This window comes from Phoxinus phoxinus (assembly GCF_949152265.1).
Source record: "Phoxinus phoxinus genome assembly, chromosome: 8".
Lineage (NCBI taxonomy): Eukaryota > Metazoa > Chordata > Actinopteri > Cypriniformes > Leuciscidae > Phoxinus > Phoxinus phoxinus.
In genome coordinates, this window is record NC_136883.1 from 23,950,281 (window position 1) to 23,976,119 (window position 25,839).

The 25,839-nt window shown below is 38.5% G+C and overlaps 1 protein-coding gene across 11 annotated transcripts in view; it reads right to left on the minus strand.

The window, feature by feature from the left end:
* Positions 1-25,839, minus strand: part of frmd4a (FERM domain containing 4A) — a 167,927-nt gene that overhangs the window by 83,862 nt on the left and 58,226 nt on the right. The window contains exon 1 of one of the 11 annotated variants that reach the window (XM_079620349.1): positions 18,913-19,317. The exons of 4 other annotated variants lie outside the window; for them this stretch is intronic. In XM_079620349.1, the coding sequence (XP_079476475.1) occupies positions 18,913-18,936 (24 nt within the window). In that variant the 5' untranslated portion in view covers positions 18,937-19,317. Of the gene's footprint in view, positions 1-3,629; positions 4,096-11,726; positions 12,277-18,912; positions 19,318-25,839 lie in introns of those variants that run through there. 6 more of the 11 variants (XM_079620362.1, XM_079620361.1, XM_079620363.1 and 3 more) reach the window with 6 other exon arrangements.

Genomic DNA, 25,839 nt, shown 5'->3' on the forward strand with positions numbered 1-25,839 from the left:
TCTTGCAACAGACAGCTGGAGAACTGGGAGAGAAAGTGGGAGAGTGGGCAATAAATTGTGAGATGGAATTCTGCAGATGGATATATATATACACAGTGGGGGAAATCATTATTTGATCCCCTACTGATTTTATAAGTTCGCCCACTTACAAAGAAATGAAGGGTCTATATTTTTTTATGGTAGTTTTTTTTTTTTTTTTCGGATAGTGACAGAATATCAACCAAAAAATCCAGAAAAAACACACATTATATTAAGGTTATAAATTTGCCTTAATACTTGGTGGAGAAACCTTTGTTGGCAAGCACAGAGGTAAGATGTTTCTTGTAGTTGGTCACCAGGTTTGCACACATCTCAGGAGGGATTTGGGTCCACTCCTCTATACCTCTCTAAATCATTAAAGTTTCTTTAGCTGTCGCTTGGCAACTCAAAGTTTCAGCTCCCTCCACAGATTTTCTATAGGATTAAGGTCTGGAGACTGGCTAGGATACTCCAAGACCTTAATGTGCTTCTTCTTGAGCCACTCCTTTGTTGCCTATGCGGTATGTCTTGGGTCACTGTCATGCTGGAAGACCCATCTTCAGTGTTCTGGCTGAAGGAAGGAGGTTCTCGTACAAGATTTTACGGTACGGCCCCGTCCCTCAGCCCCTCGATACAGTGAAGTCGTCCTGTACCCTTAGCAGAGAAACAGCCCCAGAGCATGTTTCCACCTCTGTGCTTGAATGCAGGGATGGTGTTCTTGGGGTCATAGTCAGCATTTCTCTATCTCCAAACACGGCGAGTTGAGTTGATGGCATAGAGCTCAATTTTGGTCTCATCTGACCACAGAACTTCCTCCCAAGCCTTCTCTGAATCATTAGATGTTCATTGGCAAACTTCAGATGGGCTTCTATGTGCCTTCTTGAGCAGGGGGACCTCGGAGGTGCTGCAGGATTTCAATATATTGCGGCGTAGTGAGTCACCAATGGTTTGCTTGGTGACTGTGGTCCCAACTGCATTGAGATCATTAACAAGCTCCTCCCGTGTAGTTCTGGGCTGATCCCTCACCTTTCTCATGATCATCATTACCTCATGAGGCGAGATCTTGCGTGGAGCTACAGACCGAGGGTAATTGATTTTTCATTTTGTATATCTTCCATCTCTGAATAATCACACCAACAAAAGTCTCCTTCTCACCAAGCTTCTTGCTGACGCTCTTGTAGCCCATTCCAGCCTTGTACAGGTCTACAATCTGGTCCTTGACGTTTGACAGCTTTTTGGTATTGGCCATGGTGATGGAGAGGTTGGAATGGAAGATACAGATTTTGTGGACAGGTGTCCACTGACATTAGGAGTACTTTCTTAAAGTGACAGGACTAATCTGTGTTCCACAGGCACATAACCAATCTGTGCGAGGTAGAATTCTTGCTGGTTGGTAGGGGATCAAATACTTATTTCACTCGATCAAATGCTGATCAATTTACAACCTTTATGTAATGTGTTTTTTTGGATTTTTTGGTTGATATTCTGCCTCTAAACAGTAAAATAAACTTACCATAAATATTATAGACCCTTAATTTCTTTGTAAGTGGGCGAACGTACAAAATCAGCAGGGGATCAAATAATATATTTATATATATATATATGTCCCACGTGTATCTGACATGTTTCTATCAGCAGGACTTCAGATTAAGTTGCCAATCTCTTTTGTTAACTTATCTCAGCAGGTAAAGTCGTATCTCAGATGGTAGTATGTTCCTCTCCAGCTGGTCCGGGCCAAAACTAAGAAGCTTTAGTCTCAACTACTGTATCCATTCTGGCACGTGCTTGCACACGCATTCAATGGAGAGCAGCCTTTATAAACGGCTATCAAAAGAATCTCACATTAGTCACGGCACAGTTTTGTGGAGTGCACTAACGGCATTCGTGTTAGATTAGTTAAGTGGATGGATTCTGCAGCCCGCCGGCTCAGCATTGCTGACGGTGGAAACAAGAGTTTTGTAAAGTTGCTTTCACTGTAATGAAGAATCACAGTGAATCTGAGTTACACACACACACAGATTCACATTCTCTCTCACAGCGCTGGATATTATGGCGAGTGTTAAGTATCTCGAGTCAGTTTTTGCATGCGAGTTTGCATGCATGTAGGCATCATGCCACAATGCAGTTAGAGCTAAGTGTCTTCACTAAAACTCCTGGCAGCCGCAGGCCACCGAGAATGACAGAGCGAACGAGAAAGACAGCGAAGAGGAGGAGAACTCTGCAGGGATGCAGTAAAAGTAACGTGCGTGAGGAAATCCTCGAATCAATAATTCAAACTGCTATAATTATACACATCTGTCTCATCGCAGAGAGAGAGAGAGAGAGAGAGAGAGAGAGAGAGAGAGAGAGAGAGAGGTAGTGTGTACTACGGCATTGTAAAATATTAAACATTCCTTGCAATTTTAGTGCGGGACTGGAATCAAATTAGCACACAACACGATATGTAAAAGCCATGAATGTAGGCCACTTCACAAAGAGATGTACATGTTCTTTTTATGTCATGTGAAGATAGTTCATCATCATTTTCAATGGCTGATGGTGACCGATGTATGTGTGTGTGTGTGTTTTTATATATATATATATATATCACACATCAGACATATTCAATTATATATAATTGCACATACATACAAACATACATATAGTACATATATAAATATTCTAATAATTATCAATTTGATTTAATTAATATATATTTTAATTATGAATCATAAATATAATTAAATAATATCCACAATTTATAATTAATTATGCATGTTCATATATTCATAATTAGACACAGTTGTCTGTCGATCTTCAATATAGACAGTATAATCTATGCAGTTATAATTAAACAATATCAATACTATTTAGAACTATAATGACTTTATTATATATCAGCCACTTGATCTGCCTGACATGGTACTGTAGGCTTGATATCATCATGCTAATTTGCATTTGTGATAGTTTTTGGATCTCTTAGTTTTTGGTGAGTTTAGTATGGATCTCTATGATTATTTAATTATTAGTTCTTTTGATGGCCCAAAATGTCCACCCACACACACACACACACATATACAGTATATATAGAGAGAGATGTAGGCTACACACCCACACACAGAAAAAAAGCAAAACCATGTGTGCGCACACTCACATACTGTACGCACATCTGTACGCACAGAACTTTTAGCATCACGTGAAGTGTAGTGTATGAGTTTTGTCTGCTAACATGATTCACATAACTGGGCAGGCTGCTGCGTGTTTTGGGATAATCATGGTGATTTCTAGTGAATACCTGTTATCTTCAAGTGAACAAACACTATTACGCAACACTTTTCACTGTCATTCGAACTGTAGACCTCAGAAAGCCATACAGCGATGATAGTGACCCTCATGAGAGCCAACTGAAGCATTAAACCAACACAATTCACAGAGAATTACACAGAGGTTTCGTGCAAAGGATTCATGCAGGTGCACATCCATTATGTCAAGGCATAAACAGCTAATCATCTCTATTTTCTCCTCAGCTGCACAAACTAACACACAAGTGACAGTCCTTGATAACCTTGAGCCAGCAGCATTCAGAAACACACAAGTGCAAGTGCACACACAAGGTTCATCTCACGTCTTACCCTCTCCTCGCTATTTCGCCTCAGCGTCCCCACCGGCAGCTTGAGCAGGAGCCTGCGGGTCCTGCCGGGCGTTACAGCCGCCTGGACCACCATGGTGTGTGTGTGAGCGTCTGGTCCGCGAGCGTTCGGCGTCTGCTGTCCCGCCACAGACAGACGGGTTGTTCCTCTCTCTCGCTCCGTCTCCACGGCTCCCTCCCTCCAATTTTACAGCCTGTCTTTCCTTTCTCCCTCCTTTAAATGTGTTCGTGCCTTCTTTGTTGTTGTTTATTGAACTATTTCTGTTCGTTTTGCCTGTGTCTTTCAGCGGTGGGTGTCCTCAGTATGGTCTTCAGCCCATACTGTGGCAGATTTCATACTGCCTTCTTACGAGAAGCGTGTGTGTGTGAGTGAGAGAGCAGAAGGGAGGGAGGTTGTTGTCTCTCTCTCTCTCTCTTTCTCTCTCTCTCTCTGAAAGTAGCCGTGGAATGGCGTGTGTTCTAGATACGTCAGCCTCGCTTCCTCCAGTCAAACTCAATCCAGGTCACTGGATTAATATGAGTATTATCACATACACACAGTGAGTCACGTGACACTATGCAAGAATGAATGTGTGTTTTATAGCAAAGTTCATGCTGTTGTGTATATGTCGATGTTTATGACGAGGGATAAAGTGTGTGTGAGAGTGTTGTTAAATATCCATTCTCCTGCTCAAACAGAATATCTGATGTTTTGCCATCTGCTGTTCAGATTAGCTGTAAATCCCATGGCTGCTTTCACCAGACAGACTACACACACACACACACACACACACACACACACACACACACACACACACACACACACACACACACACACACACACACACACACACACACACACACACACACACACACACACACACACACACACACACACACACACACACACACACACACATATAAAGGGAAAATACCCTCAAGCTGCCAACAAGATTACACACTAGGGATCGCTGCATGTGTGTAGGACATTATCGCCTGTATGTCCTAACAGGGACCACGTCTTGTTAAAAACAGCACTAAACGCCTGTCCGTCCTTCTCTGCTCTTCAGAACTAAATGAAGCAAGCAGACAGCTAGTATTAAGTAGGTTTTTGCACTGGAAAATGCACTGGAAAGATTTGACGTATCGTCATATTTACAATAGAGTTTAAGAACAATCCTGTAATGCTCAAGAAACAATCGGAATCTTGGTTTGAAACCTCTAGTGAGTTGGGTGCCTCCTTGCCTATATATCATTTTAAAGCGATAATTTAATCAAAAATTTAAATTCTATTTTCATGTATTCACCCTCATTTTGTTCCAAACCTGTATGATTTACTTACAAATGTATTTGACGAATATTTCTTCTGCTTTTGTCCTTAGAATGAAGATCAAAAATAACACTGGACCCCACTTACTTTCATTGTATGGACATTTGTCAAAATATCTGGACTGACATAAAGTGAGTAAATGATGAATTATTATTTTGGGGTGAACAGAATTGGACAGAATTTTTATTTTAGGGTGAACTATTCTGATGGGACTATCCTGTCACAAAGGATGTTCAAAAAATTCTGCCTTCTAAGATCCTTTTGACCATTTTCCAATGCAGAACTGCATAGGTCCCTTGTGGTCAAGGCAATCCCAGAATGCATTGTGATGAATTTAATAAAAGTTCAGATAAATATAAAATACAAAAACACATTTGTGTGATGAAACAACAAATGATAAAACACAGAACACCCTAGCAACCACATAGTAACACACTAAAAAAACACTCTGAGCCCTGGAACGATTCTAAGAGCCCTGGTCAGAGAGGGGACCCGTTCGGCACTACTGGGGGGCCCGCTCACCCCCTCCCTCTCTTTAATTATTCAGAGAGAGAGAGAGAGAGAGAGAGAGCGAGAGCGGAGCTTTCCTTCTAATTCCCGCTCAGCATCATTCATTCAGTAGCTGCTCTAGATTAGGAATATTAAAAACCGTTTCTATTTTTACCGTACTGCTAAGTCACCGAGGGTTTGGACAGCTCTTTGCACACTTGCCTTATATTATGGAAATAGAGAAACAGTTCTTTATAGCTAAATTATGCCTTTGTGGTAAGCCAAGATGGGAAACAGGGGAACTGATCAAATTTGTCACAACGTGTGAGCTGGTTCCCTCCCCACTCACACACCATAAACCAAGCTATTACTTCCTGTGTAACCGTGACATTCTTAATACAACCCGAGAGTGGATAAAACGCCCGGGGGTACGGGTACTAACTCACAAACATACCATGTATACAGTATACACACCTGCGTGAGCATTTTCTCCGACACAGCAGGCCATTTTAGCAAATACGTAGGTGAACATGCCACCATTCAAAACATGGTAAATGAACCTGTCACCACCTTACTGTTTGGCTAAGTCAATGTATCCAATATAATAACACAAATAAAACCTCTAAACACCCTCAATAACACAAAAGAGAGTGTATGGCAGGGGATGGGGGAGGCTGCTCGAGTCTTGCTGAGATGTTCTAATGGAGTTCTGGAGCTCTGCCTCTGTTCTGGGACTGCAGGGGATCTTCCAGACCCTGTTTACACAGCACCCTGTAATCTTAGCCCATGGCACTGTGTGTGTATGTGTGTGTGTGTGTGTGTGTGTGTGTGTGTGTGTGTGTGTGTGTCTCAGATGGCGTCCATTGCAGTCTGTGTGGCTGTTATCCAGAGCCAGTTTTCATAAATTTCCATAATTATTGCGAAACCCTCCCCACACACACAAACACACAAAAAATAACATCTATCCACACCAACGCTCTTCTCAGAGGTTTGAACCAAGACCTACTTTGGTGCGAACGGAAGCAAATTGGACGGAGAAGGAGAGTTTTTTTTTTATTCTTACCGTGGGAAAGCGTGAGGCTGAAACGCAGAGTGAAACAAGAAAGAGGGAAAACACAAGCGCCGACAGCAAGGGTTTGTTGGGCATGATGAAATAATTCACTTCAGTGAAGCAAATTGATAACGCTCCTGGGGTTATTGAGTCTATAAATTATCAACAGCCACTTTAATTTTCCTCATTAAAATAAAGCACATATCTGTAATCAAGTGCTGCAGATGCTTTTTGGAAATACTGATTTGTTTCGGGAGAGAATATTCAAAGGATATTCAAATATTCACTATAGAAAATGAGCCGTATTCTATGGTTTTATAGCATTTTAGTGTTGGTGTTCTTTTTTCTTTTTTTCTTCAATCTCAGTAAAGGTATTCGGCTAAAAGACTATTTCAGCACCCAAAGTCATATTGTAGTTGAATATTATCTTTTCAGTTCACCTTCTATTGAAAACGGTCTCTACTTCAGAGTAAAACATAAAATACATAATTGTGACAAAGTTTTAAACAAGAAAAAATTATTTTGAGAGATTTTGAGATATAAGGCAGTTATGAGAAATAAAGTATAAAGTCATAGTGTAAGACACAAAGTTAAAACTAAAGAAAAGAAAAAGTTGAGTTTATGAGATATAAAAGTTGCAATTATGGAAAATATACTTGCAATCGTGCAATAAAAATGTAAATTATAAGATATAAAGTAAAAATTGTACGATTTATGAAAAATGAAGTCGCAATTGTAAGATAAGGTAATTGATTAAAATATAAAGTCAATTATGGGAAATAAAGTAGCATTCGTGAGATATAAATAGTAACAATTATGGGAAATAATGTGCATTTGTGAGATAAAATGTCATTGTAAGATAGGTTATGAGAAATTAAGTTGTAATTTTAAGAAATACAAGACAGTCTAAGATATACATTTACAATCACAGAAAATAAAATTGCATTTATAAGTTACAGTATAAAAATAAAAAAATGGGACATACGTTTGTAATTGTGAGATAAACATTCATATTGTAAGATATAAAGGCACAATTGCAATAAATAAAGATTTTGCAGCTTGGAAAATCTTGTTTGTCTTGATATGGCCCCTTTAAATCTTTAAATATCAAAGTGACAGAAACATCATTGCGAGACAATACATGGGATGATGGGAGTCGCCCCCTTCACTAGTACATGCACTGAAAAACGTCTTACATAAGACATGACGAGGGCACACAAGTATCTACGAAAGACCTATTCAAATACCAAATAAACCACAACAGCGAGAGGGACCGACTGTTTTGTCCCTGGTGGAAAGTTTGAATACTGGGTGCCATTGCTTTGTGAGCTGGAAACATGAAAGAAAGAACCTGCAGTTTCTTCAGGCTGAAACATTGGGACAATTGCTGTGTGTGTGAGGTGCATTTACAATAGAAGTCACTGAATACATCACAACACTGCAGCGCTGCCAAACGCACGAGCCAAAGCCAAACAAACATACACAATGGGCTTTATCGCTCATTCTTTATAGTGGCCGGTTTCACCCTCTCCTCTAGTTGGACGTTGTTACTGTTGGGAGACTCACATACACACTGTGCAGTTGTGTGTGTGATGGAGGGCCAATAAAATGGAGTCATGGCCAGCTATGCCCTTTACACCACCCCACTGTTCCCATGGTGACAAGCGACAAACTACTGGCCATGCCCTCTGCCATTTGGAAAAAAATAAAACACAAAAAATACTTTTATTCTGCAAGGACATTGTAACGCTGTGGCTGTAATGAGCACACAAAGATGAAGGAGATCAACAAAATCACTTTAATAAATCCAAAAAGGTAACAAAGAACACGCAGGAGATCACAGGAATAAGCTTAGCACAACCAAGACGGAACACTGAACAAAGGGAACTAAGGGTTTACATACAAAGGGAGACTAATCAGAGGAACTGGGAACAGGTGAGTAGTTAGAAACAGATGAGTAAACTATGGAAACTAACAAGGAACTAGAACACAGGCAAATGGTAACCGGGGAAACCAAACTAAAACAATCAAATTAACCAGAACTAAACATAACCCTAACAGATGCAAGCAAGGAAAGTTTTATAACGTTATAAAAGTTTTCCATTTGAGATAAATGCTATTCTTCTAAACTCCTGATTTTTTTTATGTTTCCACAAAAAATGTAAGCAGCACAACTGTTTTCAACAGTGACTACAACAAGAAATGTTTCTTCATCACCAAATCAGCAAATTAGAATGATTTCTGAAGGATCATGTGACACTGAAGAGTGGAGTATTAAAACAGTCTGTATTAAAACAGAAAATGATTATTTTAAATGGTTAAAATATTTCACAAAATTGCTGTTTTTACTTTATTTTTGATCAAATAAATGCAGCCAGCCGAGCCAGGATAGCACAAAACACCCCTACTTTTGAACGGAGTGTATATCATAAGGTAGAAACTCAAGAGCATCTACCTCAAATTCTTATTTACTTCTAAGTCCAATTACATCACACCCTTACATAAAATGCTTCCGACAGCATACATCTCTGGGAAAATAACCTTCATTATTTGCTCCTAAAAGATCTGACAATAGAACATCACACATCACCAAAACCAGTTTTTAATGTGACAGACTGTTCACGGAAATCAAACTTTTTTTTGTGGAACAAAATGAATCTTTTCCAAAAATAACATCAGAGGAATAGTTGAAATATCTTACGTCAGGAGATTAAAATAAAGGGATTATAAACCGGTTGGGTAAAAATAATCAGAGCTTTGTTCTCAGACTTCCTGAAGGCACTGCAGGCTCTAGATGAGAGACATATGCTGTTCAGCTCACAGAGATACACACATCTAATTATTGTCAAAGTCATTCAACAGAAATATAAGGAAAAAGACATGCTTATTGTATTCAAACATGAGTTGTCTTTTATTTACTCACACAGACAACTAGATTTTCTTCAGAGTGCAAAATAGGGAGATCTGGATGTTTACAGGGCATTTCTATACTATTCTGAGAGGTTGCTTACTAGCCCACCAAGCAAAAAGTGTTTTATTCACTTGTTTTATTGTCCACCAGGCTAAAATTTGTGTTTCAGACTCAATCATAATTAAGTGCAATCATAATTATGGAATTTACAGCAGTTTTTCTTTAACTGGCACACATGTACAGTCGCACACACACACAAACAACCAACCAGATTGCACTGCGAAAGTCTGTCAGGCCTGCGGTGTCTCACTCAGGTGAGATGATTAAATTATTTACAGAAGTGAAACTTCAGCATAAACTTTTTTTCATCAGCATCATCATTTTCATCACCTTGCAGTCACAGGTGAAGCACACGTTTGAGCAAAAGCCAAGATCAGATGGAAGAAACAACTCAAACTCTAAAGCAATAGTTCACTCAAAATGAAAATTCGCACTTTAGATTAGGGTCCAATTCTCACTATAAACTAGCTATTAACTACGGTAGTTACAGTAGTTGATAAGTTTAGGCATTGGCTAGGATTAAGGGATGTACCGGTAATACGGTCATGCAGAATAAGGCATTAATAAGTATAATAAACAGCCAATATCCTAGTAATATGCATGCTCTTTTCAAACCTGTATGACTTTCCTCCTCCTGTGGACCACGTTAAAAAATATATTTTCAAGAATTGTTTATGTTCATACAGCAAAAGTCAATTAAGGTCCAAAATATTATTGGGCCCCATTTACTTTTATTGTTTGGAAAAGAAAATGAGCTGTGTTCCACAAAATATGGAAAGTCAAAAAGATTGGAACAAAATTAATGAATAACAATATGTGACCCTGGACCACAATAGAGTGCGGATCGGGCCGACTTTTTCAGTCCGAGCCCGGCCCGCGTCCGACAGAGCAGTAACCGAACCCGACCCGAGCCCGACAGGCACAAAGATATTTATGTTCGAGCCCGACCCGAGCCCGACAGTTAAAATCCCATTTTTTTTCTCATACTAATGACAATTGTACGTTTGTTTGTGTGGAAAGCCCGCTTTTATTAAGCAACTGTAGGAAGGCAATCGGAAATGTCAACAGGACAAGCGCATCAGCGCGCAGAGCAACAAGCGCTCTTAACACAGGCACGCGCACATTATGCACGCGTTTCGTTGTCACGGCTACATAAACAAATGTCCGCACACAGGAAGACGGATGTTATGGTAATATTTTACATGTATTTTAATCACAAAAACGAACGTTTGCATCAAGTGAAAGCATCAGGCACATCGGCTACCTACATAATAAGCTGTTTTAAATTTAAAATGTTCAAATGCCTTATCGCGCTGATGTGACCGAGCCCGACCCGAACCCGAACATAATTTCTAAATATCTGTCCGAACCCGGCCCGGCCCGTCGGGTACCGGCGGGTCCCGTCGGGCTCGGGTCGGGTATCCATCCTCTAGACCACAAAACCAGTCACAAGTAAATTGAGATTATAAATAATATAATAAAAAAAATAAAAAGAATAAGCTTCCTATTGAAGTATGGTTTGTTATGGACAACATTTGGCCGAGATACAACTATTTGAAAATCTGAAATCTGAGGGTGCCAAAAAATCGAAACATTGAGAAAATCGCCTTGAAAGTTGTCCATTTATGTTCACGATTGTGCTGCATTGCATTCACTCACAAAAATAAATGTTTTATATATTTACGGTAGGAAATGTACACAATATCTTTATGGAACATAATCTTTACTTAATATCCTAATGATTTTTGGAATAAAAGAAAAATCGATAATTTTGACCCATTCAATGTATTGTTGGCTATTGCCACAAATATACCCGAGCTACTTGTGACTGGTTTTGTGATCCAGAGTCACATACGTATATATATGCACATAATTTAAATTTTGTGGAGAACTATACAAACTATAGTAAACAAAAAATAAACAGACATGGTATTTACATGTTATTCCAAGTTACTTCAAAGAATTTAATGGAGCTGTCACTATATTTTTGCCATTTGCACATTTTTTTTGTTACACAAAAGGTAAATAAAGGTGTCCTTATTGGCCTATATGGTTCCATAAAGAATAAAGATTTTTCAGATTGTTCAAATGTTCTTCACACTAAGAATTTTGATTTATTTATTTATAAACAGAAAGGTTTGAGGAACCCAAAAGGGTTCTTCTACGGCATCAATGTAAAAAGCCCTTGTGGAACCTTTATTTTTAAGTGTAGTGGAGAAAGAAAGAAACAAAAAGAGAAAAATAACTTAATTTGACTTACAAACACGTCCATTAGCATGTGCTCCAGAGTTGTTTCCAGGTCATCAAGTCTTGCTGCCAGTGTCATGATGGCTTATGCAGTCAACTAACTCAACATAAACTGGTGATAACTTCAAATACGAAGAAAACAAGGTTGTTTACATAAAATGTTTGCGCACTACAGCCAAAATGGACATCCAGTTTCCAAAAATCTTAACATCCATAATTGGAATGTCGACATATCCACATGCAATGTCCTAAATCCTTTCTTTTAATCAACGTTCTCTATAACAGCCAAAAGATATCTGGATCATAGAGGACCACACCAAACACAAGATCTCTTGACTGTTCTCCTCAGAGGTCCGTCCCGGATCAGATTGTGTCAAACTGGACTCCAGATCCAGAAAATAGCTCTAACTATGCGTTTCTGAACATCCACATGAAGACCTCCCCTTCTTTGGCTCAATTCTTGGAAGACTGCACCGTATGACAACCACATGACACCCAAGTTCGCTCATAGTCTTCCTCCAGCCGTGACACTTTCACACGCAGGACATCACTGAGACAAGAACAGACCGGCCAGCTAACTTCACATAAGGACAAAACTTCATTACTGAGGATGACCAACAGTCTATGTGTGTGTGGAACAGTGTGTCCGCCTCTTCCTGGAGGCAGTGGACCCACAGTAGACCCCATTGTGCACCGGGACCCATGAGGATGAGGAGGACCCGCGAGAGTGTCTGTGTCTAATGCCCGTCTCATTCACACGGGCCTTCTGATCAATGTGGCTTTGTGTTGCCCATTAACGAAGGGCCAAGAATGTCTCTGTGATGCCCCGTCCACAAAACAAGGCAATGTGCCGAGTCTCTCCAACTTATGTAAGCGATCGAGAGTTTACCACTGTTTACGTCGCATGCAATGCGATTAGTCTTCTCAATATAAGGGGGAGAGAGAATGACGATATAAAGAGACACAGGGGTGTAATTATAAATAGCAGGATATGACTCCATTTGAGTCACAAGTTTAAAGTGTAGACAGAGAACACACACACACTTACATACAGATGCTAACATCTGTTGACTAATCAAACAGGCCTTATCCTGTGAAATGCAAAGCTTAAAAAACTTCCCGAAGATGAGGCGGCCATATTCTGAATCAATGATCAAACATGAAATTCATGCATTGATGTAACCTTCACACTAAACCTAATCTTCTGCATAATGAAAAATGATCAGAGGTCTTTAAAAGCGTTTTAAAAGAGCTTCTTTTTATAGAGCTAAACACCATAGAAACACATGTCCTCATGTCTTAAAATACCATGGAAAAGTATTCACTTGTTTTAACTGCAATGAGGCATGTTTAGATCTGAATACAATTGAACCTTTTTCACTCTTAAAACTGATAGTCGACATAAGTTAAATTTTACACGATACAATGTGCCAGAAATAAAACAAAATGCGGCGGAGTGTGTTTCATTCTCCAGTGTGGCTATAGTGGACATTAGGATAAAGGGTCAAAGATTGGGGTCAGTTAAGATTTTTAACTTACTATACTTTTATTTATCAAGTATACATTAAATGTATCAAAAGTGACAGTAAAGACTTTAAAAAAAAAAAAAAGATTTGTATTTCAAATGAATTGTTTATTGGACTTTCTATTCATCAAAGAATCCTGATAACTGTCTCACAGTTTCCACAAAAATATAAAGTAGCAAAAACTGTTTTCAACATTGATAAACAGAAATGTTTCTTGAGCAACAAATCAACATATTAGAATCTGAAGGATCATGTGACACTGTAACGATGCTGAACATTCAGCTTTGCATCACAAGAATAAATTACATTTTAAAATATATTACAATAAAAAAACGTATTTTAAAATGTAATAATATTTTGAGTTGTTAATGTTTTACTGTATTTTTGATCAGATAAATGCATGGTGAGCATTAAAGCCTTATTTAAAACACATTTGAAAAATCTTACCGACCCCAAACTTTTACACGGTAATGTCCATGTCAACCCATTTTTAACCATGGCTGAAGGCCTGCAGACCAATCCCATTATGAGGGACACAGCCAGCAGTAGATTAAACTCTCTCTTAAGGACAGGTGGAGGTAATATTCAGTGTGATAACTGCACAAATGACCAGATAAGACGACATGACTGATGCAAGCGCAACACTGACTTGTAAGAGTGTTGACCTATGACCTCCATGAAAATGACAGGTTCACACACGCACGCACACACACACACACGCACGCACACACACACACACACACACACACACACACACACGCACGCACGCACGCACGCACGCACGCACGCACGCACGCACGCACGCACGCACGCACGCACGCACACACACCTTAAAGTAGACAATTTGTTACATTGAAGTCTTGTTGACCCCTTGACCCCACAAGGTTTAGTCTGGTTGTCGATAATGACCGTTGACGCTGCTGAGGCAACTTATCTGCAGAGGTCAAAAGTGATTACATCCAAATGTATTTCTGTGCATATTAGATATTTCAAAAAGTAAACAAACCAACATCACTAATTCTCATGCTTATTATAATTATGTGGTTTAGAACAAAACTCCCCTATATAACTTACCCTATAGTATATCAATGCAAAGTTGATATACTATAGGGTAAAACCACATACACACCTTAACTGCAGGGCAAAACTCTGGCATCCACCAACAACACATCAGCATAATGGTATGCATGGGCAAGCAACACTTATTTTAAAACATGTGCTTCTTTAAAAAGATACTTTCAAATATGTAATTTTTTTTTCAGTGCTACACTTTATTTACGATTTCCAGTGCCTCCAGTTCAAATAGTTTGTGCCAAGTGCCAACAATAATTTATTTATAATTTATTTAACTCATTTGCATGGATGCTAATTATAGGCATAATCAAGTATGCACACTTTTCTAGTTTAACTGTAAAATGCTTTCTTACCATAAATGAGAACATGGCCAAGTTTAGTTTTTAGTCCAGGAAGACACTCTTCTTCACTGTCACATGAATTATTTCATTCTGCTCTGGGAATGACTCAAACTTCCTGCTGTTCATGTTCAATGTCACAGTCAACATCCTCACCAGACCAGAGCTCATTTTTTGATTAAACGCAGCCGTCTGTCAGATATCCAAAGCGCTCTGACCATGTTCTGACTGTCCACATCCATTCAGACGCAAATGAACTTTGCAACTCAGTCTAGTTTTTGGTTCAGAAACAACATTTCTCAGCCAGACTCTTCAGTGCACAACTGCACATGCAAACACGACCTGCAGCCACTCTCACACACTCTTCTAGGCTTAACACACACACAAGAGGAGAAAGACTTAGGTGATCCGTTTTAGTCCTGACCTAAAGCCTCTTTCCAGCTTTTTTTAACTGACAAACATCACTCCCCTAATCCACTATGGTACTGCTGTACATATTTGTTGTTATTTTTATATATATTTATTTTTACCTATACAACTAACAAGTGAGTTTAAGTCTAAGGGACTTTATTAGGGGTTTATTCCACAACGCTAAGTAACTCTAATCATTGTTCAGCCAAAGAACCCTATCAGCCTGACATTTACACACAACCACATGCTCGCCCACTGACATCAGGAGTAAAGAGGGCCAAAACACGCTCTCACATCAGTTCTGTTTGATTCATTTTATCCATCTATTTAGTGTTTGTCCTCCTACATTGAGATAGGTGGGGCATTATTTACACTGGCACATACACACAGACAATTTTGCCAACAAAGATCTCAGTGTTTGCACTGACAGCAACTTCAGAATGGAATTCAAATTTGTGAGGATTCTAGCAAAAATTATAAATATACTGTATGTGTACATATAAATAACTATATATATATATATATATACTAGTCCTATAACTATGACTTTTGCTTCAATACATTTCAAATTACTGCTAAATAATAGTTCGTAAAGTAGTTATTAAGTTTAGAGATTGTGTAGGATTAAGGCATGCAGAATAAGAAATGAATATGTGCTACAATATCTTAGTAATATGCATGCTAACAAGAAACTAGATAAAAGTGAGAATTGGACCCTAAACTAAAGTGTTACCATTATAAATTAAATATATAATGGATATACTGTATATTGAGGCCATGCATACATCTTTTAGCTCCTTTTCTCTCACTCTCAGTTTGCATGCCTTGAAAACAGGATTAAGCACTATGTGTGTCCACTTTAACCCCTAAAATAGTCTTGAGGTCAAGAGTCTAAATCACAAGTCCACTAAGTGGTTTGCATCTCAATTGCTCTTAACCTACTCTAACATGATGTGCTTTCTAAGTCACCCACTACTCAGAAATAACATTGTAATCAAGTATTCTGTGATGTGCAATTATGTGATGTGATGTCAGTCAACAAACCACAGAATTTGAAAATGTCTTCCTCACTGTATGTGTGTGTGTTTGTGTAATAAAGAGCTCTCTGTATTCTCTGTGTATCAAGGTGACCTTGACTGCAGCAGTGTAAACCGATATCCTCACACTCCTTCAGTCTTCTATCTTTCATTCCATTCAGTTTATTCTTACTGATTATTCTTAATCTGCCTGTATGTTATACCACGGTATCACTGTCTACTACCCACAATGCTCTACTTTTACACCTGAGTCAGCATTGGCTCTCTGACCTATATAGAGCTTTTTGTTTCTTTCTCTCTCTCCAACACACACACACACACACATATATACTGTACATATGCCCACACACCATCGATGGGAACATGTAAGTGAATCTCTCTGATAAAGACGCAGTACGGTGAGTCACGAGTCAGCATTTTCTGCCCTACTAAACTCAGCCCAGTTTTATACTGAGGACAGCCATAATTCAGAACGACACACCAACACACACACCATCTACTCCAGAATATCTCAAGGATCCTCTTATAAATTAAACAGTCTGGGTTATTTTTAAAAAAGGCATTAAAGTTACAGCAGGAGCATGTCAGGAGACTCCCAAAGGACATGGTAAAATATTTTAACACCACCACACACACACACACACACACACACACACACACACACACACACACACACACACACACACACACACACACACACACACACACACACACACACACACACACACACACACACACACACACACACACACACACACGCTAGAATATAGCACAATATAAATTCAGAAGCATTCATAATAGAATGTGAATTAAATCATGACTTGTAATTTAAGTTTAAAATGTAAAGCTAATGTAAAATCTAATTTAAAGTGGAATATACATTTAACGTGTATATTCATGTGTATTGTAGAGTGTGTAAATTCAAATTTCATTTCAAAAACGCACAATGGAATGTAATGTCAAATGTGGATTGGAATATTGAATCAAATGCAAGCAGAATACAAAGTCAAATGCATGTTTGAATTAAATTTGAAATGTAAAGTGGCAGGTAGAGTCATGTAAAGCCGAATTTAAATTTTTTGTAAATTCAAAAACATGAAATGTAAAGTAAACTAGAATTTCAAATGTGAATTTTAAAGCAAACGCAAACATGTAGAGTGGAATGTAAAATTAAAAATGCAAAATGGTCATGTAAATAAAAAATCTATACGTAAATGAATTTACAATGATATGTCTTTTATACTTCATACTGTCATTTATACAATCATCATTTATACTTCAGATGTAATACACATAATATTACTGAAAACCATAGAAGACACGGCATAAAACTCTGACTCCAATTTATAGTGCATTCTGACCCACCACCTTTCACAGAAACAACACTCTTGACTGCATAACTGCACGAGTGGAAGAGAGATAAAGTGTGTGTGTGTGTGTGTGTGTGTGTGTGTTTATCCGATCTTTAACTCATCTAAGCGACATTCTGAATCACATAAACCAATTTCATGCATGAGGTGAACCAAAGGATCAGTGTTCATAATCGCCCTAAGTGTGTGCATAAATTGTGCCTCCAGCTATACAGCCAGATCCAAGCAAAACACTGACAATTAAATATTCAATAATGATCACCTAAAATCTCATTGAGTCACCAAACAGATGCAAATTTTCTGCATAATGACAATGACAACAGAAACAACAATTATAATTCATGTACTTATAAATGAAGTAAAATGAAGTATGTAATGAGGAGAGGTTTCTGGAGATGTTAAAATAACACTTCTTATGCGACAGTAAAACACTGCTGTTCACTTTCAGAAGCTGTAGGGATGATTTCTTGTCACGAAAAGAATGTGAAACACGTATGTAGGTTATATAATTTTAACTTCATTTTAAAGATAATTTAAGTTTATTTTACACACTTTAAGCATTATCGTATCACATATCGAATATCGCATTATTCCTCAATATCGTGCAGCCCTAATAGATAGATAGATATATAGATAGATAGATAGATAGATAGATAGATAGATGGATGATCTCATCTCAGTATGGATGCGTGTGAAAAACCTTTATCGGATGTCAACACATAGACTTCAAAGGAAACATTTCTACACACTTAATTACAGTTTTTATCTCTTCATCTGCTGTTGCTTCATATCAGTACTTGAACCTCAGGTTTGACTTAAGTTAGCTGCCAATTCATCTGCCATTACTCTTAACTTCAATCTGAACGATAACACCCAGTAATTATAATTATTATATTTCCCCAACAGCCAGTGTAAATTTTGATTTTGTGGTTTTCATTCCAGGATAACTGTTATACAGACTCTAAGCTCCCACTCTAAATATTGTGACAATTGCGCAATTTGCAGCGCATGCCTTTTTGGCACAGTGACATCAGTGCGTTTTGGCTGCAACTCTAAAAAGTCTCCGTCTCATCACGTTCAATTTGAATGGAATGACATTTTTCTGAGGAAAGAAAAGACCATAATGCTATTATATAGCGTATACTCAATTCTTCTGACCAATGGGGTTCCATTAACTCACAAATGACTCTTATGAGTCAATTATTTAGTGATTCAACAACATACAGTGCAACCATCGTTGTCTGATTCACAAACAAAAGACTCAAGTCAGTTCTTTTAATCGTTCAAAAGACTTATAAAGTTACAAGTTTAAATCACTCGGACGAATCCGTCACTGAATAAACTGGCTGAATCAACATCTGACTCACTTACTGAACTGCAAGTTATCATTACTTTAAAGGGATAGTTCACTTAAAAATTAAAATTCTGTCATCATTTACTCACCCTCAAGTTGTTTCGAACCTGCATTAATTTCGTTCTTCTGCTAAACACAAAGAAAGATATTTTGAAGAATGTTGGTAACCGGACAGTTGATGTACCCCATTGACTTCCATAGTAGGAAAAAAACTATGCAGTCTGGGACGTATCCTCAGTGATGTATCCTGGGATTATTGGGGGGTCTCGTAACATCATACACCCTCACCCAGGCGACCCAGCCGGGGTTGATCAAACCCCGACTTGCGTCCCAGTAGCAGTCCACGGATCAGCCCTCTTAATCCAAAGCCACCTTGTGGCCTTCTCTGCGGCTTCGCTTTACGGATTGAATGGCCCTTTTTTGGCCGCCCCTGTAACACCCAAACAACTGAGGACTTTGCAAATTGAACGTCCTGCAAAGCCTCTACAGCCGACTGCTATAGCCTCATAGAAGGTTTTCCAGCCTCTCTCCCGGCACTCCTGGTACTTTACTCTCATTGGCTTCCTCAAAACGTTCTTCCCAGGGCACCGCAAGTTCCAGCATGATCAGATCAGTCAATGGGGTCCATCAACTCTTCAAAATATCTTCTTTCATGTCCAGCAGAAGAAAGAAAATCATACAGGCTTTGAAACAAACAAAGAGTAAATGATGACAGAATTACAATTTTTAAGTGAAGTCTATTCCTTTAAGTGATGTCAATCTCAAAATGAATCGCATCTTGTGTACTTGTGTTATTTGACCAAAAATACAGTAAAAACAGCAATATTGCTAAATATTATTACAATTTAATCTGACTTTTCTATTTTATTATATTTCAAAGTAATTTATTCCTGTGATGGCAAAAATGAATATATATATTATGGCCACAAATTTTTTAAAAGAGGGAATTCATTCATGGCCACTCAATTTTTTCCCACATATCATGAAACCATGATACATTTATATATTATTATACAAAACATGCCTGTCTCCTCCCGCAACACCTCATTATCATCTGTGCAGCACCCTTCTTTTCCTCCATCTGTCATTCTCTCTTGTTTTTAATGAGCAGGTGCAGGTGTGTGCGTGTCCATTATTACTATCTACCTTCACTCCCCTGTTGAGCTTTCCTAATGAGGGAAATACTCACATTTTATGCCTTGAGCTTCTGCATTCTTGATGACTTCTCACATGGGCGTGTCTGTAATGTCTAGTAACTGCTGATAAAAAAGCTTTGTTGGCAAAATAAATATGCTAATTTCTGCTGAACTTTTGTCGTTTTTAATGTCGGGATACCTGTCTGTCTTTTGAGCCGGACAGTGGTTTCCTATAAAGGCCTTTTTGTGTCAGAGAGAAAAAAAGACAGTGAGAGAGAGAGAGTGAGATTTAAAACCAGCCATGAAAATGTCAGCCCGGGCAGCCTGGACTCGTCTTGCATTACCATATTTCAATTTCAAAGACTCTCACTGTAGATCAGTGGGGTGTCCCATCGGAAAATGATACCTCCAGGGACCTGCCAATCAAATCTCCAGGTGATCTGTATCAGGGTGACGCACACCCTCCCTGCAGGCAGACACGCACACGTTATAGAGTAATGAGCAATGAGCAAGACCCATGAATAAAACCAGAGATGCGTGAGGGATCTGGTGAAGGGGGAGTGTCTAATACACCCACCCCATCTCTACACCATTCAAAACACAGACCAGCTTTTGACCTCACTTACACACATTCTCCCAACACGCCCAACGGAACAACAGGATTTTACCTTCATGAGTATAATATCATGAGCATTATTCAAAAAATTCTTTGCAACACTAAGCTTAAAGGTGTAGTTCACCCAAAAACTGATAGTTCACTTTTTTGTCCATACAATGAAAGTCAATGGGGTTCAATATTGTTTGGGGCTTTTGTTGTATGGACACAGCTGAAACTTTCTTCTAAACATCTTCTTTTGCGCTCCACAGAAGAAAGTTATACAGGTTTGGAAATTGAATGACATAAGGATGAGTAAATGACTTATTATTTTTTGGTGGACTATCACTTTAAGAACGAGGTATTTTTTCAGTTTAATAATGTTCATGCTGAGAAAAAAAAGATAAATTGTTATAAATTCAGGTTGCTGTCCTCCACAGGGAGCAAAGAAATCAAGATTTAATTTACACAATTATGTTCATTAGGAGATCTGAAGAAAATTATAGTGAAATGCAAAGTTTGTCCCTAATGAGAGTGCTTGTCAAACCGGACAGTTTTATTGGGTTTTTTTCTATGTGGGGAATAATGTATCTTAAAGTCCCCCTGTAGTCAATAATTTGATCCTTTAAATCTAATCTTTGATTACACAAATGACATATTTAAATGTTTTTTTCCTTGAAAAAAAAAAACTTAATTCCTTAAAATAGCTTTAAAGCTGCAGTCCGGCACTTTTTTGGGTTTAAAAATATCAAAAAAGACATTTTTGAAAAAAAACGTAACCAGCCAGTGTTCAAAACGATCTGCTTGCCTTACCTCGATTCAAAACGGTAAACTTGTAATAATGATTTTAATTCCAGTGGTACTGGTGGATTTCCGCGGGAATTTCGAGCATGTCTTTGCGTCATTACGTCACTTCTGTACACAGAGAAAAGGAGTCCCCGGCTAGCGTGTGTGGATGATGGAGGTGGAGATTTAGCTTAGCACTTGGTATGGCGGATCCCGAAAGTTTAAAGCGACAATCACCAGGGACAACGGGAGATTCACCAGTTGTAAAACCCAAAAGACTTCGGACTTCAGATTGGCTACAGAAAAAATATATTTTTCACGTTTTGACGTGATATAAGCAATCGTTAGATTTAATCAGCATGATAAAGCCCACTGCAATGCTTCCCCCCACCCCCCGAATTTGGTCAGAACAAAAGCGAATGTTACTTACTTGTTTTCCGATGAAAATTCTAATGTTGACACTTTCAAAAAGTATACTCTGAGATTGCTGATGACAGTAGCGACGCGGCAGCCTCAATACATTGTGTTCATCCGCGCTGTTTCATGCCGATTTACTACCCACGCACAGTTAATAATTCCGCGAATAACTGCAATTGCAGATTTCTAACAGAGATGGCGACAAAGAGGAAAAACGACGGACTGCAGCTTTAATGTAACTCTACTACACCCTTGCCTCATTTAGTATATGCGGTCTTCTATGAATATGAAAATTAGCCCCGCCTCCACTCACTCACATGTTGAAGCGATTGGTTACAAGGTAGTTTTGTGACGTCAGAAACACCAGTGATTTCAAACTGCGTTTTTAAGTCTTTGGTTCACTGCAGTTTTAAGGAGAAAAACTGAGCAGTGGTGTTTGTCATGGATTTGCACATGGCTTGTCTTAAACCATATTAAAAACACCATATAGACATATAAACAATATTAAAAGCTTGATTTTTAAACTATTCAGTGTTCGTGTATTTTCGATGTTCATTTAAAGATGATTTTAAAGTTAAAGTGTTGCTGCATCAAATCTGTAAGTAAATGTTACTATAAAATGAAATGTTTTAAATTTACTGTAATCAATATTCTGTCACAAAGTAGATTTTAATATTTATTTATTTAAAAAAATAAATTAATACATTAAACATTTTAAATATTAAAATGTAAAAATAATACATTTATAATTATAATCCAAATGAATACTTGGTAACACTCTACAATAAGGTTTCATTTGTTAACATTAGTTAATATTAACTAACATGAACTAACAATGAGCAATACATTTGCTAGTGTTTTGTTCATATTTGTTAACGTTAGTTATTCGTCGTTCGTTGTTTGTTCATGTTAGTTCACAGTGCATTAACTAATGTTAACATATACAACTTTCGATTTTTAATTTGTATTAGTAACTGTTGTAATTAACTTTAATAAGATTTTAAAAATGCTGTAGAAGTGCAGTTCATTATTAGTTCATGTAAACTCACTAATTAAGTATTAATTTAAAAGTGTTAATTTAAACATTTATACTGTAATTCTTTAATATAAAATGTAATAAAACAATTTAAATTAAAAAAGTGTGTACAAATTTGCAGAATTGTTTTTAAAACATTTGCAGATTTTTATTTTTATTTTAAATCTTTCAATTTCTTTTACGTGCACTTCACTAAAGTTCACAATGTATCCAACATTTCACAGTACGGCTATATGTATATGAACAACATGAGCCAAATCCCAGCTGTGCTAATTGTAGGAATGTGATATTGCTTTTTTCTAAAAACTAAACAAAAAAACACAGTTTGAGACCATATAAAAAAACTGACATTCGTGACACACGAAGCAAAATGAACTAAATTTGTGTATGTGTGCGAGAGAGGAGTTGTGGTAGCTGGAGCATTGCCTGTGGTAATTATTAATCATGGTGCATCTCTTAGACACATGCTACACTCTGGCAGATGCACCAGGACAGAGGGCATCAATTACACAAGCACACACACTTATCCTTTTAGCCTTTTTTTTTAAATTAGGTGTACACCCCCACCTCACGAACACACACACACACACACACACACACACACACACACACACACACACACACACACACACACACACACACACACACACACACACACACACACACACACACACACACACACACACACACACACACACACACACACACACACACACACACACAATGTGATTTATGAGTGTGTGTCTGGGCTGGACCTTGTATAAAACTCATCTTTAACGGTTAATGAATAAAACAAAAGTCATTGTCAGAGACACGGCCCTAACCTCTCCTACTGCTCTCTCGCTCACACAGACACACATGCTCAACGTCAGGCATTAAAAAGATGGATGTACCTGGTGTGTGTGTGTGTGTGGGTAATAGTCCAACGTTTTTTTTTCTACTATGAGTCAAATATGCAACCTAACACCACGTGAAAATATATGTAGTATGTATACAGCTTTACAGTAAATCAAAAACAACATCAAAGGTTTCATCAGCAAAACCATTTCCTCTCTCTGCTCGGTGCATGAACTAAACTTTCCGCGGAGCTAAACCTCAGGAGGGTCATCTGTCACCTGACCTCTGGCTTTAACCTCGACCCTGACTCTGACCCCAGACCACATTCTGTGTCAGCAGTTTAAGCACACACTCATGAGATTGGATGGATGTGTGTATTTACACTGGCAGTCTGCCGAATGCTTTGGGTTGATGGATTTCTGCTCTATTCAAAACTGCAGAGGTTATTCTGTGTCTCCTCTCTGTCCTACAGCCGTGGTTTGGAATTAAATATTAGTGTACTGCTTTCTACATACTGTACAGTATATACTGAGTATATACACCGCAAAAAAATAAAACTAAGATACATTGTTGTTGATCTCACCAACAACTAGCATGCTTAATTGGATGCCAAATAATTATTATTTTGGAAATATACACTCAGTATTTTTAATCAAATTTGACAGTGAAGACATTTATAATGTTACAAAAGATTGATATTTCAAATAAATGCTGAACTTTCTATTCACCAAAGAATCATGAAAAAATGTATTACTTTTTTTCTTGTTCGGGAAACCATTTTACTCGGATATATGTCACAACAGGGAAGAAAGACTATTGCCGTCTTTAAATAGTGGTATGCTACATTTATGCTACATGACCTCATTCAATAGCGTCCAGTTATCATCTGGGAAGGAATAACGGTATTTAGAATTTTTTGGTTATTTGGCATATTTTGCATACAATTTTTTTTTAATGATGGTTTGACAATCTAATGGAATCTAAGTGCAATACATTATGGGATACAGTATTCCACACAAGTAGCAAGGCATCCAGTTGTGCATACTGTGCTCTATTGCATACTAGTAGTTGTAGTACAAGTAGTATGGTACTATGCCATTTCAAATATACCTAGTGGTGTGTGACAGTCTGAATCTGCCTGTATTCATCTCACAGCGCCCTCTCCTGGCCATTCATACAACCATACTGAATCTAGGTCATAATTACAGCAAGCGCTCAGTAATAGTAACAGTTTATGCAGCGAAAATCAGTCACTACACCCTTCAGAGCTCATTCGACTATTTATAACATGAGTTCTGCTTCTTCTGGGGAGACGCAGGGAGATATCTGACATTGTGCCTGCATCCAAGAGTCATTCAACTGTGCCCTGCAGCGTGTGTGTGTGTGTGTGTGTGTGTGTGTGTGTGTGTGTGTGTGTGTGTGTGTGTGTGTGTGTGTGTGTGTGTGTGTACTCAGGGCAGCGACTGAGAGCATGTTACAAGATTAGCATCCACTCTCCCCAGAGGCATGTAAATTGGGAGGAAGGAGACAAAAAAATATAGACTTCTATATTTTAGTTTCTTCAGTCCTCCCTCTTATCTATAAAAAAATAATAATTTTTCAGTTCAGACTCAAATCCCCTTGTCTCAGTGAACACAGGAACATCAGACTTTGATCACACATGACGGAGCGCACCTGCCCAGTTACATCTCAGATCAGGGGCAGGGGATTATGGGCTGGGATTAAAGCACTTTAAAGACAGAGGCAGTGTCCTAACACACTGCTCCCGAATGCATCTGATGTCCGGGGCAGACACACTGACATACATAAACACCACAACTGAGATCTCTTCAACATCTCAGTTGTTTCTCCTAGACTGCAATGAGATTAAATGGAGAACGTCTCGGGTTACGACTGTAACCCTTGTTCCCTGAGGAGGGAACGAGACACTGCGTCGTTGAAAACGACTCTTTGGGGGACGCTCCCTAAGCGTGCGCCTCTGAAGTATGAATGAAACTAATCCAATCCTGATTGGTGTTGCGTCGTGACGTAACATGTGACGGCATAACCGGATGCATAAAAGTGTCGCCGGCGCACACACACATTAGCCTCGCGATGAAGCAAGCCGCTCCCAGGCGTTAAGGGGCGTGGCAAGACGACGCAGTGTCTCGTTCCCTCCTCAGGGAACAAGGGTTACAGTCGTAACCCGAGACGTTCCCTTTCGTAGGGA